At 45.8% G+C, this 13,896-nt stretch overlaps 1 protein-coding gene across 2 annotated transcripts in view; it reads right to left on the bottom strand.

Annotated features, from left to right (window-relative positions):
- The window catches only part of ASB2 (ankyrin repeat and SOCS box containing 2), a 35,150-nt gene extending 28,107 nt beyond the window's left edge, over positions 1-7,043 (bottom strand). For both annotated transcript variants that reach the window (XM_030004867.2, XM_030004877.2), the window contains exons 1-2: positions 6,898-7,043; positions 555-824 (exon numbers count right to left, since the gene is read on the bottom strand). In XM_030004867.2, coding sequence (XP_029860727.1) covers positions 555-799 — 245 coding nt within the window. In that variant the 5' untranslated portion in view covers positions 800-824; positions 6,898-7,043. The remainder of the gene's footprint in view (positions 1-554; positions 825-6,897) is intronic.
- Between the last annotated feature and the right edge of the window lie 6,853 nt (positions 7,044-13,896).

Genomic DNA, 13,896 nt, shown 5'->3' with positions numbered 1-13,896 from the left:
CGCCGGGGAGGGGGATGCCGCCACGCTTCGGTGTCTGGAGCTGCTCTTGGCTGACAGCGGTGTGCTTGAGGTCAGACTTTGATCTGAAATAACTACATCCTTTAAAGACTGCAGTATCTAAAAGGTAGCCAGCTCACACTGTTTTACATACCTATTTTTGGCCTCTCTCCTATGTTTTCCCATAATGAACGCTGTGCTCCCTCTCTGGTGAAACCTAAGCTCGGTCTACAGTGTGCCCCCATGGGGGAAAGGAGCTACTGGCTTCGGCAGGGCTTCTGTTGCTCAGGAAAGCTTGTAGCAGTGCCCCTTTTCTTATTTTATTTGTTGCTTGATACAGACAACATAAAGCAAATTCTCATTTTGCTGTGAGGGCGTAAATTGTTGACCTCATTGGATTTATAGCAGACTCTGGCTTTCAAACTAATGACAGACTCGCAGAGCAGCCGCTCGGCAAAGCTAATTAGAAAGCACGTGTTTTGACAGGGGAAGGTGTTTTTCTCTTCCCAGGCAGGGTGTTCATTGGGACGGCGCAGCTTAGGCAGGTGCTCACTCACCTTTGCCAAGGGTAGATGTGGTAGGGTGGGTTGTGGCTGCTGGCACGGCTGGGGGTGGCCGCCTCACCGGGACCTGCCACCATCGACTTCTGGTGGCTCTGGGCAGGTGGCTGACCCGTGGGGTCCTCTTCCAAGCTCTGCTGGATGGCCATCTTTATAAGCTCGTCTTCACTCAAGCTACTGTACAGGCTGTATTCCTCACAGCCTATCGTTTGTCTTTGAGTATTTGCTGCCGTTGTAGCCATTTTTTTTTTTGTTGTTGTTGCTTTCCTGTAAAAGGAAATTGTGATCATCAAAAGCTGGAAAATGAAAGAAACTCCACTATCTTGTGCTTTTGTTCAGCTCTGCCTCTTGATTAGGCTGACCAGAAAACCCTTCAGAAATCCTTCACCAGGGAGAGAACACTATCAGCTAAAATCTGCATGTAAACTTAATGAACTATCTTCTTTCTATCACACAGAAGTAACTGATGTAGCTGGTGTTTAAAAAACGGGAAGAGAGCTGCTGCAAGCAAGGCAGGTTTTTATCTATTTATTCTGGTTACCACACTCAAGAGAAAAATAGGTAAAGGAAATCCCCATAAGATTAAAGAGATACAGCTTTGAAATGAATTTATTTAGGAGAATGCCAATGGACATCTCTTTTTGTTGGTTTTTTTTTGTTTTATTTCTTGCTCTAATTGCAGAAAATTAAGGGAAGAGGCTTGTCTGTTTGCTGGTTTTCTGCAAGCGCAGGTTCTCCACCACAAAGTGTAAAGAGACTTTGTGGAGTAATTTTTTCCACCTTCTCTGGAGATTTCTCGAGCAACATGCAAAGCTGTTCTTTGAAGTGACTTTCTTTGTTTCACTCAGCTAGGAGGGCGACATGACAATGCTCAGTTTCACTTCTGATTCTTTGCTCTTCACAGAACAAAGTTCAAGGTCATGAGCTTTAAGACTTATGGTCAGACTCTTTTCTAAAAACTGGTGGTTGAGAGCGGGAAATGAGATAAGGGGAAACATCAGCGCACACTCAACAATCACAGAACGGCTGTGAACCATCACCGCAGCGTGGACTCAAAAAAAGGCAAAGACAATCCAAAATTCTGCGGTATTTCCAGCAGTGATAGGCAAGTACTAATGCCACGAATGGTACAATGCTCTAGCAGGACCTCATTCGGATGCCAGAGAGCACTCTGGCCACCAGTGTTCGAGAGCCAAGGGCTTATTTCATGGGAGGAGATGGAAAAGCTTGCCTCTTTTAAGAAGATGACAGCCAAGGGGGAATAGGTTTGCTCTTTATAAGCGCTGAGCGAGAACTATGTAAAATAAGGGAGCAGCAACGTGTACAAGCTGCCCAGGAGGACACGGACAGGACAGGGGAGGACAGGGGGCCAGCAGAAGGGGACTGTAGAGGCATGTCCCCCAGGTGCAGAGAGGTGAGGGGCTGGCTGAGTGCACCAGTGGGGGTGCCGACAAAGCTGCCCGCCCCCACCCTGGGGCTGTCAGCCGCTGTCCCAGCGACGCCCCAGCAGGGCTGGTCTCCAGCTCCGCGCAGCCCTGCCCTGCCCGGCCGCGGGTCCTACTGAACCGGGCCACCCGGCAGAGCCACACGCACGGGGATGGCAGAGCCAGCCACCCTCCCGCCGCTCGGGACCTGCCTCCCACCGCACCGGCGCCGCTGACGGAGGGGAGCCTTCAGCTCCCCCTCCCTCTGCAGCTGCTCTCTCCGGCAGGCTGGGGCTCTGCCCCCAGCTCACCGAGTGCCCGGGGCAGCCTGGCTTCCCAGGGACTCGCACCCGCGCCGGAGGCGCCGGGGTCCACCGCGCCATGAGCCTCACGCCAGGAAATGGCCCTGCGCTAGCCCTCCTTGCTGCTGCGTGCTCGGCCAAGAGGCGGTCCTGACCTGGAGGAAATGGTAGCTCCCAAATGGCACCAGAGCCATAGCTACGCATGTCAAGACACTCATGTTTGTTTCTTTAACCATAATTTAAAAAAAAAACCAAACCAACAACAACTAACACAGTTTGAAGAAGAGCTTGAATCAAGCCATAAGTAACTTAAAATCTTGGATTTAAACTTTTCACTCCAGAAATAGTGATATCTCCCACATCAACAGCCACCTCAGGCTCCAAGCACACCCCAGAAGAAATGGGAAGAGTTCAGGGTAAAGGGAAGCCCAGCAGATTTCAGACTGACATCATGACTCTTAACAACAAAGGAGGTATTTTACAGCCATGAAAACTGCCAAAATAAAACCTTCTGTTGCTGTAAATAATGCAACCCCATTTTGTTGTTTTTTTCTTTTTTTTTTTTTTTTTTATTTTTAGCCAGATCTCTGACAGCTGCTGTTCGTTACCTTCTCCAGTGAGAGCTGGTGTGCCTCAGCTCTGCTATGACCCTCGCTGTCCCAAGGAACCAGGCCCAGGCATCAAACCACTGACAGCTCCCCTATGGAGCCACTGCCCACCCCGTGCCCCAGCCGCTCCAGCACCTGTCCTTGGCTGCACTCCAGCCAGTAGCTGGCCAAGAACCATGACACAGCTTTGTTTTCCCAGCAGCTTCTGCTGCTCCTTGGCTTGCTCAACTCCTGGCATGCTGGGCAGCACTTTCATAGCCCGTCAGCCTAGGTACTCACTTAGTAAACTGGTGTGCTGCCGATGTGTGAAATCCACGGGCTGGAGTCAGAGGTCTCGTCTGCAGCATCCAGCACTGCAATGCCTAAATGTAGGGACCTGGCCCTGACGGTGACTCAGAGACCTAAACTAAGCAGTCAGTGGAGAGGGCAGGATCTGATTGTAAGCTCCTAATGGAGGTGATGCACAATGACTCTTTAGAGGAGGCAAGAGTGGAGATGGAACTGCTCCTCTCTGAGGGCGACCTGCACTAGTGGAGCCTGGGACATGGATCCCTCCTCTTTATCCTCCCCAGCCCCACCGCTGGCATCCTGATGGCACAGGAGGCAGAGCAGGCAGTGGGTCCAGCCTCACTGTGCTTCTGAGCTGGGTGTCAGAGACTTTTCGTGTGCAGTCAGGGCTTTGAGGACTGCACAGGAGACCACTGCCAATGCGACTCCACACTCTGGCACTTGAGCTAACTGATTTAGGTGCCTCACGAAATCCCCAATGAATCTAGGTATAAAGGCCATTTCTGGACATCTTCCCCTCCCTCCTTCTTTTGTTTCACACTTCATTAAGGTACAGGGACGGAAAAGGAAGATTTTTAGTTTGCGGATCACTCCTATTTCACCCTCTTATGCTTTGTATGGGTTAACTGGGTCCCACCCACTCACAGAGAAAAGGGAGAACCTCCCCTGCATGTTGGTGATCCTCACTAATCTAAATATTTTGACAGGAGTCCCACCGAGCGCAGAAACAACAGTGTTGGCTGCAGCTCCTGCCACTGACTCATCCTGCAGGAAGAAACTTCGTAGGGCCCAAAATAGAGAAAGCTTTCAATTCTGCTCATCTAACTGGCACAGCCCTGAGGACAGTGTGAGGGTCACATCCTGGGGCTGCCGGAGCTTTTGGGCCCATCCTGACAGCCAGGGACAGCCTTGGCTGTCCTGAACCCTTGCAGAGACTGTTCTAGTTGGGCTTGAAGCCATTCTTGCATCCCATCGCCTGTCTCCCCTTGCTCTGACTGACCTGTGTGGTGTGACTGAGTTTGGCAGGAGGCACGATGAGTGCCTCCTCCCTATGGTTCCCTGTGCAATGGCCCCGAGAGGAGCAGGGCAGAGCCACCACCCTCCCCTTCCAGCTGGAGATGCTTTTGTTTGAAGCTGCAGAGGCACAGGGCACCTACTCAGTTTAACCGTCTTTCACTGTGGCTGAGCTCAGTGGCATCAACAGACACTGCTGCAGCCGCCCGGACCTACCCTGGCTCAGCTGGCACAGCAGGGCTGAGGTTACCCCATCTGAGGCCAGTGGTGAACTACCAGCCACGGCCTTATGAAAGCCCACTAGACTAATGTGTTATAAGCTAAATATTTTCCACCTTCTGTAACGAAGGTGTGAAAAAAAAATCAATCTTTGCTACTAGGAATGCTTGAACCAGTTTGGATAAGTAAGATCTGGCCAAAATGATCTTTCTAAATGCAGCTTTAATCTATTTGCTTGCTCTAAGCCTGCTTACTGTAGGTTTAAAGTATTGGAATCAGATTTTTAAGTTAAATGCTGGGTTTACTGTTCATCGTAACTCCAGGTTTTGGGGAGAGGTTTTAATGTTTGGCTGTCCCCTGCATTTCTCTGGCAGCCCAAGAGCCCATCCTCACACGCAGGTAGCACACAACATTGCATCTACTGTAAGAGCAGAACCTGATTTTTAAAGCTGTGGGTATAGTGCCCTTACTATTCCTTAGAAATCGCTTTGCCTTCAGGTCTGAATGGCTTCACTAGTGATCTCTCTTGGCAGCAACAGATCTTAGGGTAATGCTGCCTGTGCTGCCATTTAATAGCTCAGTCTGACAAGATCTTCTGGATCTAAATTTATCATCATTTCCCCATAGGGCCTGATCCTGATTCTTAACTTTTCCATCCTGATTTCAGTGAGAGTTTGTTTATTTAGATATAGAAATCAGGCCTGTGCCATACAGAGGTTACTTAGCTGCATCCAGCGGCCAGAAGGTAAGGTTAGAAATGAAATGCTTGTGCCAGGGCCAGGTTGTGATGCTCTGCCCTACGTTAATGAGCAGCTGTACCTGGCAGATCTCTGAAACCAAAGCTACTACTCACCAGGGTGACTACTAGTAACCACTCACATTATGGCAAAAGCCACAGACAAACACAATTAGGTTGCTATTATATTTGGACTACAAGCTCTGTCAACATACAGTGTTTGGGAGAATGGGCCTCTGATCCCTGATGCAACATAAATAAACAACAAGGATTACAGCTGGCTTTGAACATGCAGAACCGCGCTATTCAATACCATTAGCATCTGAAACAACTGGTCCCCATTGATAGCACTTCCTTAAAGAAAAGCTTAGCAAGGCTGCCTGTCCTCCTTCAATAGATCCCAGGCAGCAGAATTAGCAGAATTACTTACTGCTGTCAGAGGAGGGTGGCAGGTGAGTGACAAGGTCATTAAGGGAGCAGAGCCAGGGACTTTGCCTGCCTTTGCACTGAGTTTACCCCAGTCAGCTTGTAACTCAATACAGGACCTCTGTATTTATGGCTCAGGGTGCAATAAACCACATTTCTAAAAACAAAAACAAGTCTCTGGAGGCTGCAAAAGAGAGAGAAGCGAAGTGGCTTGCTCCTTTTGCCTTTTGCAAGGAACAATCGAGCCCTAGCTTCTGCAGATACGTGTTTGCCTTTCCATGTGTTTGCCTTTACTTCTGAAAGCAGCAGGAGCACGCACAGGGTGAAGGTAAACATGGCTGGAAGTCTTCAACATTAAACCAAGCCTCCACTTTAGCTCTTACTGCAGCACCTTTCAGGCCAGACCCTCTGCTGGCAATGGAAACTAGACCAATTTGCAGCACTTAAAGTACTCACATTTTTTCTGTATTTTAGGTCAGTTTCCAGATAAATCTTTGCAGTTCTCCAAGGATACTATATTGGATAACTACTATTGGGAAGCAAGTGGTTTTTTAAAAACAGAAAGATTTCAGTGCCCATCAGATCTGCCAGAGCTGAGACGTCAGAAGAACGACACCGTATGCTGTTCGGCTGCGGCAACAGGCTAACATACTTTGTAATGACAGCTTATGCAAACTGCTCAAGTTCTAGCCCCGTGCTGAAGGAGCAAAGCCAGGCTTCCCAAAGGAATCCTCCAAGCAAACAAATCTCCTTGTCCACCACCAGCTGTCAAAACAGGTCACCTATCAGTCTGGCATATGTTATGATGCCATCAAATCATGATTCTGCACAAATTCTTTACTGGAAATGCATACACCTGCAAGCTTTTATTTCTTCTCAGAAAGCACTAATTCACACAGCAATCAGTGCAATATTAGCTTCATGTCATACCAACTGGAAATCTATAAATGAAAGAAATCATTTGCTGATGTCATTCTTTTCTTTCACACTGTGCCTTGCACACTACATTGTACCTTAGCATGTTGTAACTACAACAATTATTTCTGAGCAAGCTATTCTAGGGACAAAGATATAAGCATCACCTGCAAGTAAAAGAAAAATGAGGAAATGACAGAGTTACAGTTCTGCTTAACACCAGTGAGTGTTTTATGTCTTATTTGAAAAAAAAAAAAAAAAAACCAAAACCAAAAGCAAACCACAAAACTCCCAAGACTGTGTTAGGGTGTTAGGTTAGAAACTGCTATAGGAATAAATATTTGCATAGACATAGCAAACTGACATTGAAAATGCTAAATAAGTTCAAAACATGCATATTTGCATTACCTTTTTGTTCAGAAATAAAATGATAACAATACTGTTGAAATAGGTTATCTCCTTGATTAAGTCTTAATTCAGAAAATCCTCGCTGGTATTCATCTCCTTGCTTTGCCTGGGTGTTTCGATCAACTGCAGGACAGCTTTGAAACACTCTCGCTTTGAAGCCTGGAGTTTATTTCTGGATCACCCCATGATCAGTGAATACAAGCCAAAATATAAGTTGTTCTGAATCTCAGATTTCCTGTTTGAAGATGCACGGCAGAAACTTTTACCCATCCTGAAGTTCTTCTTTGTTGCATTATCTGAAGAACTTCACTTCATCAAGCATCCTGTAGCTAAATGACACAAAGTTGACCTTTCTATTACATCATTATTTATTGTCCCTGACAAGTAGACCATATATGGACATGTTTCTGGAACCTAAAGAAGAAAAAAAAATTGCTGTATAATTTTGAAGTAAAATATGTTGTCCTGGAGAGTTTTATTTACTTGGGGAGAAGGGAGCTCCATTTACTTTTCTTTTAGCTGCTGCTTGTTAAACAAAACAGACAAATATTACATGGGTATTTATTGATGTTTTAGAGTGGTTCGTATATTTTTAAGACTGCAAGTTTGAGACTTCAGGATTCCAAAAGATGACAAAAGCAGCTGTGAACCTGTTCCAAGTAGTATTTGTAAGAGCTTACTAGTGGAAAAGAACTGCTCTTGTACCATGTAAATGTGAACGACAGACCCCCTTTCAGACTCCTCGAGGCCATAAAAGTGAAATGGTAGCCATCTTCCCCACATCTGGCAGAGGGCAAGCTGGCTAAGGAAGAGATAGCACTGATCCAGGGATGAGCTAGAAGAAAACAGTCAGGCACATACAGGAGAACTGACACTTGGATTAGCTGGAACATGGGGATGATACTCAGTTTGGGAAGGCTTCTATGCATTTGTCCAGCTAATATGATGAATGAAGGGAAACTATAATACAGTATCAAAATGATGCCTATGCCTTTTCCTTCAGCTCCTGCTTCACTGATTCCCATAGCAAAACACTGCATATGAAGAGAGTAAAGCCTAGATGGCAATGGGTCTGTTTTCCTTTCCGAGTATGTTGTCGAGCCTCAGGCTAGCTGTACTCACCCTGTCAGTGCATAAACACCCCCGTCTAAGGCTTAGCAAGAGCAATCTTGAAGGGAACCAATTTAGAAAGACCATATCATCCAGTAATATGTGATCCCTTCCAACTCACCTGCTTCGCTTGTAGGGTCTTTCAGGACCAGCATCGTTCCCTGTCCATGCTTGCGCCTCGATCCGACTTGCTCTGGCATGACAGGATGGTCAGTACATGACACGTCCCCCTTCCCTGCTGCCCACAAAACCATCTGCCCCTCATAACTAGTCCTAGGGCTGTTGTTTTGTGCAAAGTTAAGGACATTCAGCAGTTACTGTGGCAGGCAAAGGAACCCTGGATGTCATCACCAAGAGGGTGTGAAACCCTTACGCCCTTGACATGTCAGCCAACCCTCCGTAACTTTTAAACAACACCCAGCATTTTTTTCACTGATATTACTTTAAGATTGTAACCAGGCTTGGCTTAAAACCAAGAGTGAATATCTCCCACATTTAACCCTTTGGCTTGCCTTTTGGCAGTCTCTCATCGGATCCACACCCTTGGCACTCTTACGGCCTGCTCAATGTCCCGCTGAACTCAATCAAAATCGGCAAAAATGCCGATACTGTGATGCAGATTCACACTCAGCAAAGTCAAGGGTGCCTATGTCTTCCAGGGTGGACGTTTCTTTGATTAGAAAAAAGATACTGGGGCTCAAGGTCCTATTGGCTATGAACATTGCAGGTGATTCCCCGTGCTATTCACACCAAACACACTGCAGTTCCTTTCCTTCCCACATTCCTGGGTTTCCTTGCAAAGCCCTGTGCACTCCTTTGATGTATTTGGACCTCCTATGAATGCTGCTGCACCATTTTCCAATAAAAGCACAGGTCTCTGCTTCAGAAGATCTATTTTCAGATACCAACTCTCCCTTTTGTCTTGAGTAAATCACTGAACTCCTCTGTGTCTCATTTTCTACATTAGTGAAGTAGAAATAATCAAATGCATTAACTTCAGAGAAGAGTCCAAAAATTCCTTGCAGATGGGAAGCCAACAAGACTACTTATATGGATAGAGATTGCCGAATAAGAGCTTATTTAATTAGTATCTGTGAAATACTTTGGTATTCTCAGAGGAAGACCTCATAGAAGTTTGAAATATTAATTACATAAATATTACTATACAGGAATGAAATCATACATTTGGGGGTTGATTTTTTTTCCCAATAAAACAATGTTGTGGCTTTATTACAACACATCCAAAGCATAATAATAACAATCATTATGATTTATTAGCATTGCATCAGACTTGCTAATATCTCCCCCTGGGGCACGCACAGTTATAGATCTGCAATTTCAGCTTAACCCCAAGACATTCCAAGAGATTACAAAATGTCACCTGCAAAAATAAATACATAAATTTACGCTATTTTCCAGGACAGATTTCAAACTCGGACACTGTATATTACATGTGTTTGCTTTCTCTTTAAATAGAAAATGATGGAATTAGCCAAGTCATGCTGATGGGGGAGTCAGCTAGGGTCTCACAAACAGGGTGCAATAAAAGAGATTTGAATCTGAGAGAAGACAAAGAAGGACGACCACATGAAAATAACAAATGGCAAAATGAACAGCAAGATTTGCTTTGTTCTTCATGTTTCCTCAAAATAGCCACCAGGAGTCAGGTTAGGAAAGCACATTTCACATTTCCTTATTTTTTTGATTTGTTCAGAGTCTCTACTTCCATTAGTTGAATTAAGTAGCCCTTCAGCTCTACTAAGCCCTTCAGCCCTACTAAGCTACAAAACTGAGTCAGGCAACTGAGGTTGGTGAAAAAAAAGTTCATTTGTGCATCCTGGGAGACCGCTGAGCTTGTTACAGACTCATTCTGTGTGCAGAGCTGCCACAGATGTGCCATTACATGATGAAATGCTGGTGAGAATGGACATTAGCACAAACTGTGTTCTTGTCCATAGCCTATAACTACCAATGATGACTAACTCTGCTGCATCCAAACACTTGGCCCATGGGTAGCTATTCTGAAAGGAAGAAAATACTGATTAGCTGTGACAGTAACAGTCCCTGGACAGAAAATCCTCATAATACTTTGGCACAGAACAGCATACTGTGTTGTGCACCAATTACCTGGAACTGCTCCCTTGTTACTTATACCTTGTCTGAACTTTTTTACTGTAGAAAGACAGCAGGATGGTTTGGGTGGCGTATTTCACTGAAAGCACAGACCTAGGGCACACATCTCTCTACCTTTTGCCATCATATTCCTGTGAGCAGAGCTTTGTGTTCAGTGTTGCCATGCTGTGCTTCCACCAGACACTCCCAAAGATTAAATGCAAACACCAGAACCAAAAGCAACTCTCCTGTGCCTCCTGCTACAGAAACCATGTTCAAATAACAAGAAGATAGAAACTCCCACAGGGGAAGTCGGTTTCAATTTCCTTTGCAAGAACTAGTGATTGCTTTGGCCACGGTACCCTGAGAGAGGCAAGGAGCCAGAGGCACTTGTATGGGAAAAGGTGCAGGATGTCACACGTGCCCAGGGGTAAGGAATACAATATACATTATTTCTTGCTGACTCTGCTGCCTAAATACTGCAGTGCTGGAAAGATGTAGCTGTTTTGAGATCACTCTACTAAGAACATAATTCCCCTTTCAGGAGGAATTTATCCCACTTCAACTGCTGCTGACTCACACCCCCGAGTCAGGGTGGACTTCGGCTCGGTGTACGACTTCCACCTCTGCACAGTGGCTCCTCACAGAAAATTTTTACCTTTCAGATACAATCAAAACGGAGTCCTCACTCCTCTGGAAATATGACATGAACACAAAGGGGAACACCCAGTATCCAGGGTCCTAAGCCCCATTTCAGGTATCTGTTGACTCAGCCCAAACCTGCCCAGCCAGTGAGCTTTGGAAGAGCGTACAGCTAGTGCAGTCACTGCCTCTCTGCAAATGTCATCATAAGGTCACATCCACTGACTCAAACTGAAAGAGGAATCAGTCAGAGGGAACATGAAATGCTAATACGAAGTGAACACAACTCAAAGACTATATAAACAAATGCATGCTCCTTGGAGGAAGAGGGAAAGCATAAACATTATCTTTTAGTTACTCTTTGCTGTGCAAATATCATTTATCTTAAGTTATAATGTATGTTAGTAAGAATTCTAATGAAAGACTTGTCTTTTTCTTGACCTTTACAAAATCCACGAAATTCAGAGATGTTGCTGCAAACCCATTGCTCCGAGGCTCTTGCAGAGGAGCAGGAGGATGAGAATGGCAAGAAGAGACACAAACTGCTGTGAATAGCAAAGGTCCTGGGAAAAACAGTGACTCCGAAACAGCAATGATGGAAAAGTGAAATCGATTTTGATGGGAAACAACTTTTCCACAGTTTTTTAAAGCAGTCTTTGGAAATATGCAATGGGTGTTTACTTCTCCATTCAATCCCTTAGGCTAGTTTATGAACAAAGTCTCTTGTGAAGCATTTCTCTGGTACCCTCTAATTCTTTTAAGAATGATTTGTTTCTAACGATTGTGCCTGCTGTATGCAATAAGACCTGTTGCATTGCTCTCCTTCCCTTCCCTCAGTGACATGAGAACAACAGGCTTTCTAGATAGGGATTTGTCTTTGCTTTACTATCGCCATAGATAAACAGCCCTTGAAAAAAAAAGATGGCCCTACCTAAATTCGGCACCTTGCAGAAATGTCCGTAACTTTGAGCACAATGAAGTTCAAGGAATTACAACTTTCTGTGTGCTTGGAGTTAAACTAAGGCTAGCAGGTGCTACCGGAGTGGCAAGGCAGAGCAGGACCCTCCTGTGCACAGCCCCAGGGAGAAGTGGGTGGTGTTGGCTCCTGACACATGGGCTCCAGCCTGGCTTGGGATGAATGCTGAAGGTGGCTTCTGGCCACCCCAACTGGAAGTGGGTTCGCTGCCATGGGGCTCAGAAACTCAAAGCAGGGGCACAAGCTGTCATCCACATCAGCTCCTGCCATGCTACACTGGCCTGCTCCCCTGATGAGGTGGCCAGGCCGGGGACATCATCGGTTGCTGTGCAGACAAGAGCAGTGAAAGAACCAGAATAGACTATGCTAGAGGACACTGCACCATCATTTCTATTTACCCAGTGCTGGTTTTGCTGTGCGGTCAAATTCATATGTAATAAATACAACATCTGAAGCCCTGATCAAATGAACTGCCACTGAGAAAGCTTCATTGTCCTGCACTGACTGCTTTGAACATGCATGAGAGAGGACCAGAGGTTTATGCCTCCTTTAAGTTCAAATCACAATGCAACAGGTTTGTTTTGCAGGGCTGACATTTCATTATTTGCCCTACATCTCTCAGGTTAAATTTAGAGCTAAATTTAGGACAAGTGTCTGGACAGAATGTCATATGACACCAGCGTATATCTGTTGCACAACATGCCATACAAACGTGTAATATTCAGCTCAGTTAAAAATAACTGTACACTTACCTAATTCAGCAAGCTTCTGGACTCTGTCTACTGAGCTGGTAAGCAGACAGTGCAATAATAAGCGTCACAAGTATACTGAGGGAAGACACATCACTATAAGCAAGACGACAGGAAAAAAAAAATATTTTCCGGTATTTGTCCTCTCTTTTTTTTGTATCAAGTAGTAATTACTGTCCCATAGTAATTTATGTATGACAGTCTAGATTATTTTAAAAATGGATGCGAATAGGTAAATTAGAGTGGAATTGTGAAAAGAATTGTGGAGTTCTTTCCCACCGAAGTGAAAGATCTTTGATTTCTCAAGAGCAGAGTTAAATGGCTGTTAAAACTCCCATCCTAAGCCTAGAGGAGGACAGATTCTTTCACAGTTAAGAAATAGCTTGCTACATACTTGGTTTCCTCACTACAACAGGGCTAAATGACACCAGTCAGGGTGCCTGAGGCAGGGAGACCCAGATCTCCAAAGTAAGCATCATTAGCTTCCTGAGCTGTGTTTGGAGATCATAGCTCCAGGGAAAACCTGAGCACAGGAAAAAAACCCTGCTATACAAGTGTCAAAACCACAAAGTGAGATGGAAAATCTGTTTAACACCTTTACAGATAAGATGAGAACAAGCACAACAACACAGATGAAGGCTGGAGTAAAGAGCTGAACTTCAGCCAAACTGCCTTGATGTTACTGAGAGCTGTAATGATAAACAGGATGTATTTCCTCCATTTGAGCTGCTGCTGCCATGCTTCTGTCCTTTTATCTATTTTGGTGGGATTTATCTAGGCCCACCTAGGCTGATAAGGAAAGGTTAGGGTGTTTTCACCAGGCCTTGGATGGCGGGGCTGTAGGCGCTCTGGCCACGTGCGGGTGATGGCCATCAATGCCAAGCTCTCCTCCAGTGCAAGGAGCTGGCAGCCTCCGTGGCTCCTTGCTGCGGAAACATCCTTATAGGTCCCCAGCTGGTGCACAGAGTCCCATCCACCCTGGAGCTACAGCCTGGCAGAGGAAAGGTCACCGGGATGAGGCAGAAAATGCTGAATGCTGCTGGCCATCAAACAGAGGGGCCAACAGCTGTAACATGCAAATCAACTCATTATCAGGGTGCACTGAGAATGCCAAGACAGCATGCAGTGGTGCTGAGGAAGCACTTCAGGACTGCAGGGAACTGATGCTCCTGTGGCAGCTCAGCAAGGAGAGGGTTTTGTTTCAAGGCATTAGAAATGGGGTACAAACAGCTCCCTGGGTCACTAGGCTAAAGCTAGTCCAGCCCAAACAGAGGGGGCTGATACCTGACAGTCACCCAGTACCTGATGGGAGCGCTTGCAGGCTCGGTGTGGATGTGGGGCAGGATGATCGATCACATCATGGGCTGCAGCGGGTACTGCCTGGTCTCCTCAGCCAAAAAACTCTCACCC

This window comes from Aquila chrysaetos, chromosome 2, assembly GCF_900496995.4.
Source record: "Aquila chrysaetos chrysaetos chromosome 2, bAquChr1.4, whole genome shotgun sequence".
NCBI classification, from domain to species: Eukaryota; Metazoa; Chordata; class Aves; order Accipitriformes; family Accipitridae; genus Aquila; species Aquila chrysaetos.
The sequence above is the reverse complement of the archived record's forward strand: the minus strand, read 5'-3'. Positions and strand labels throughout refer to the sequence as shown.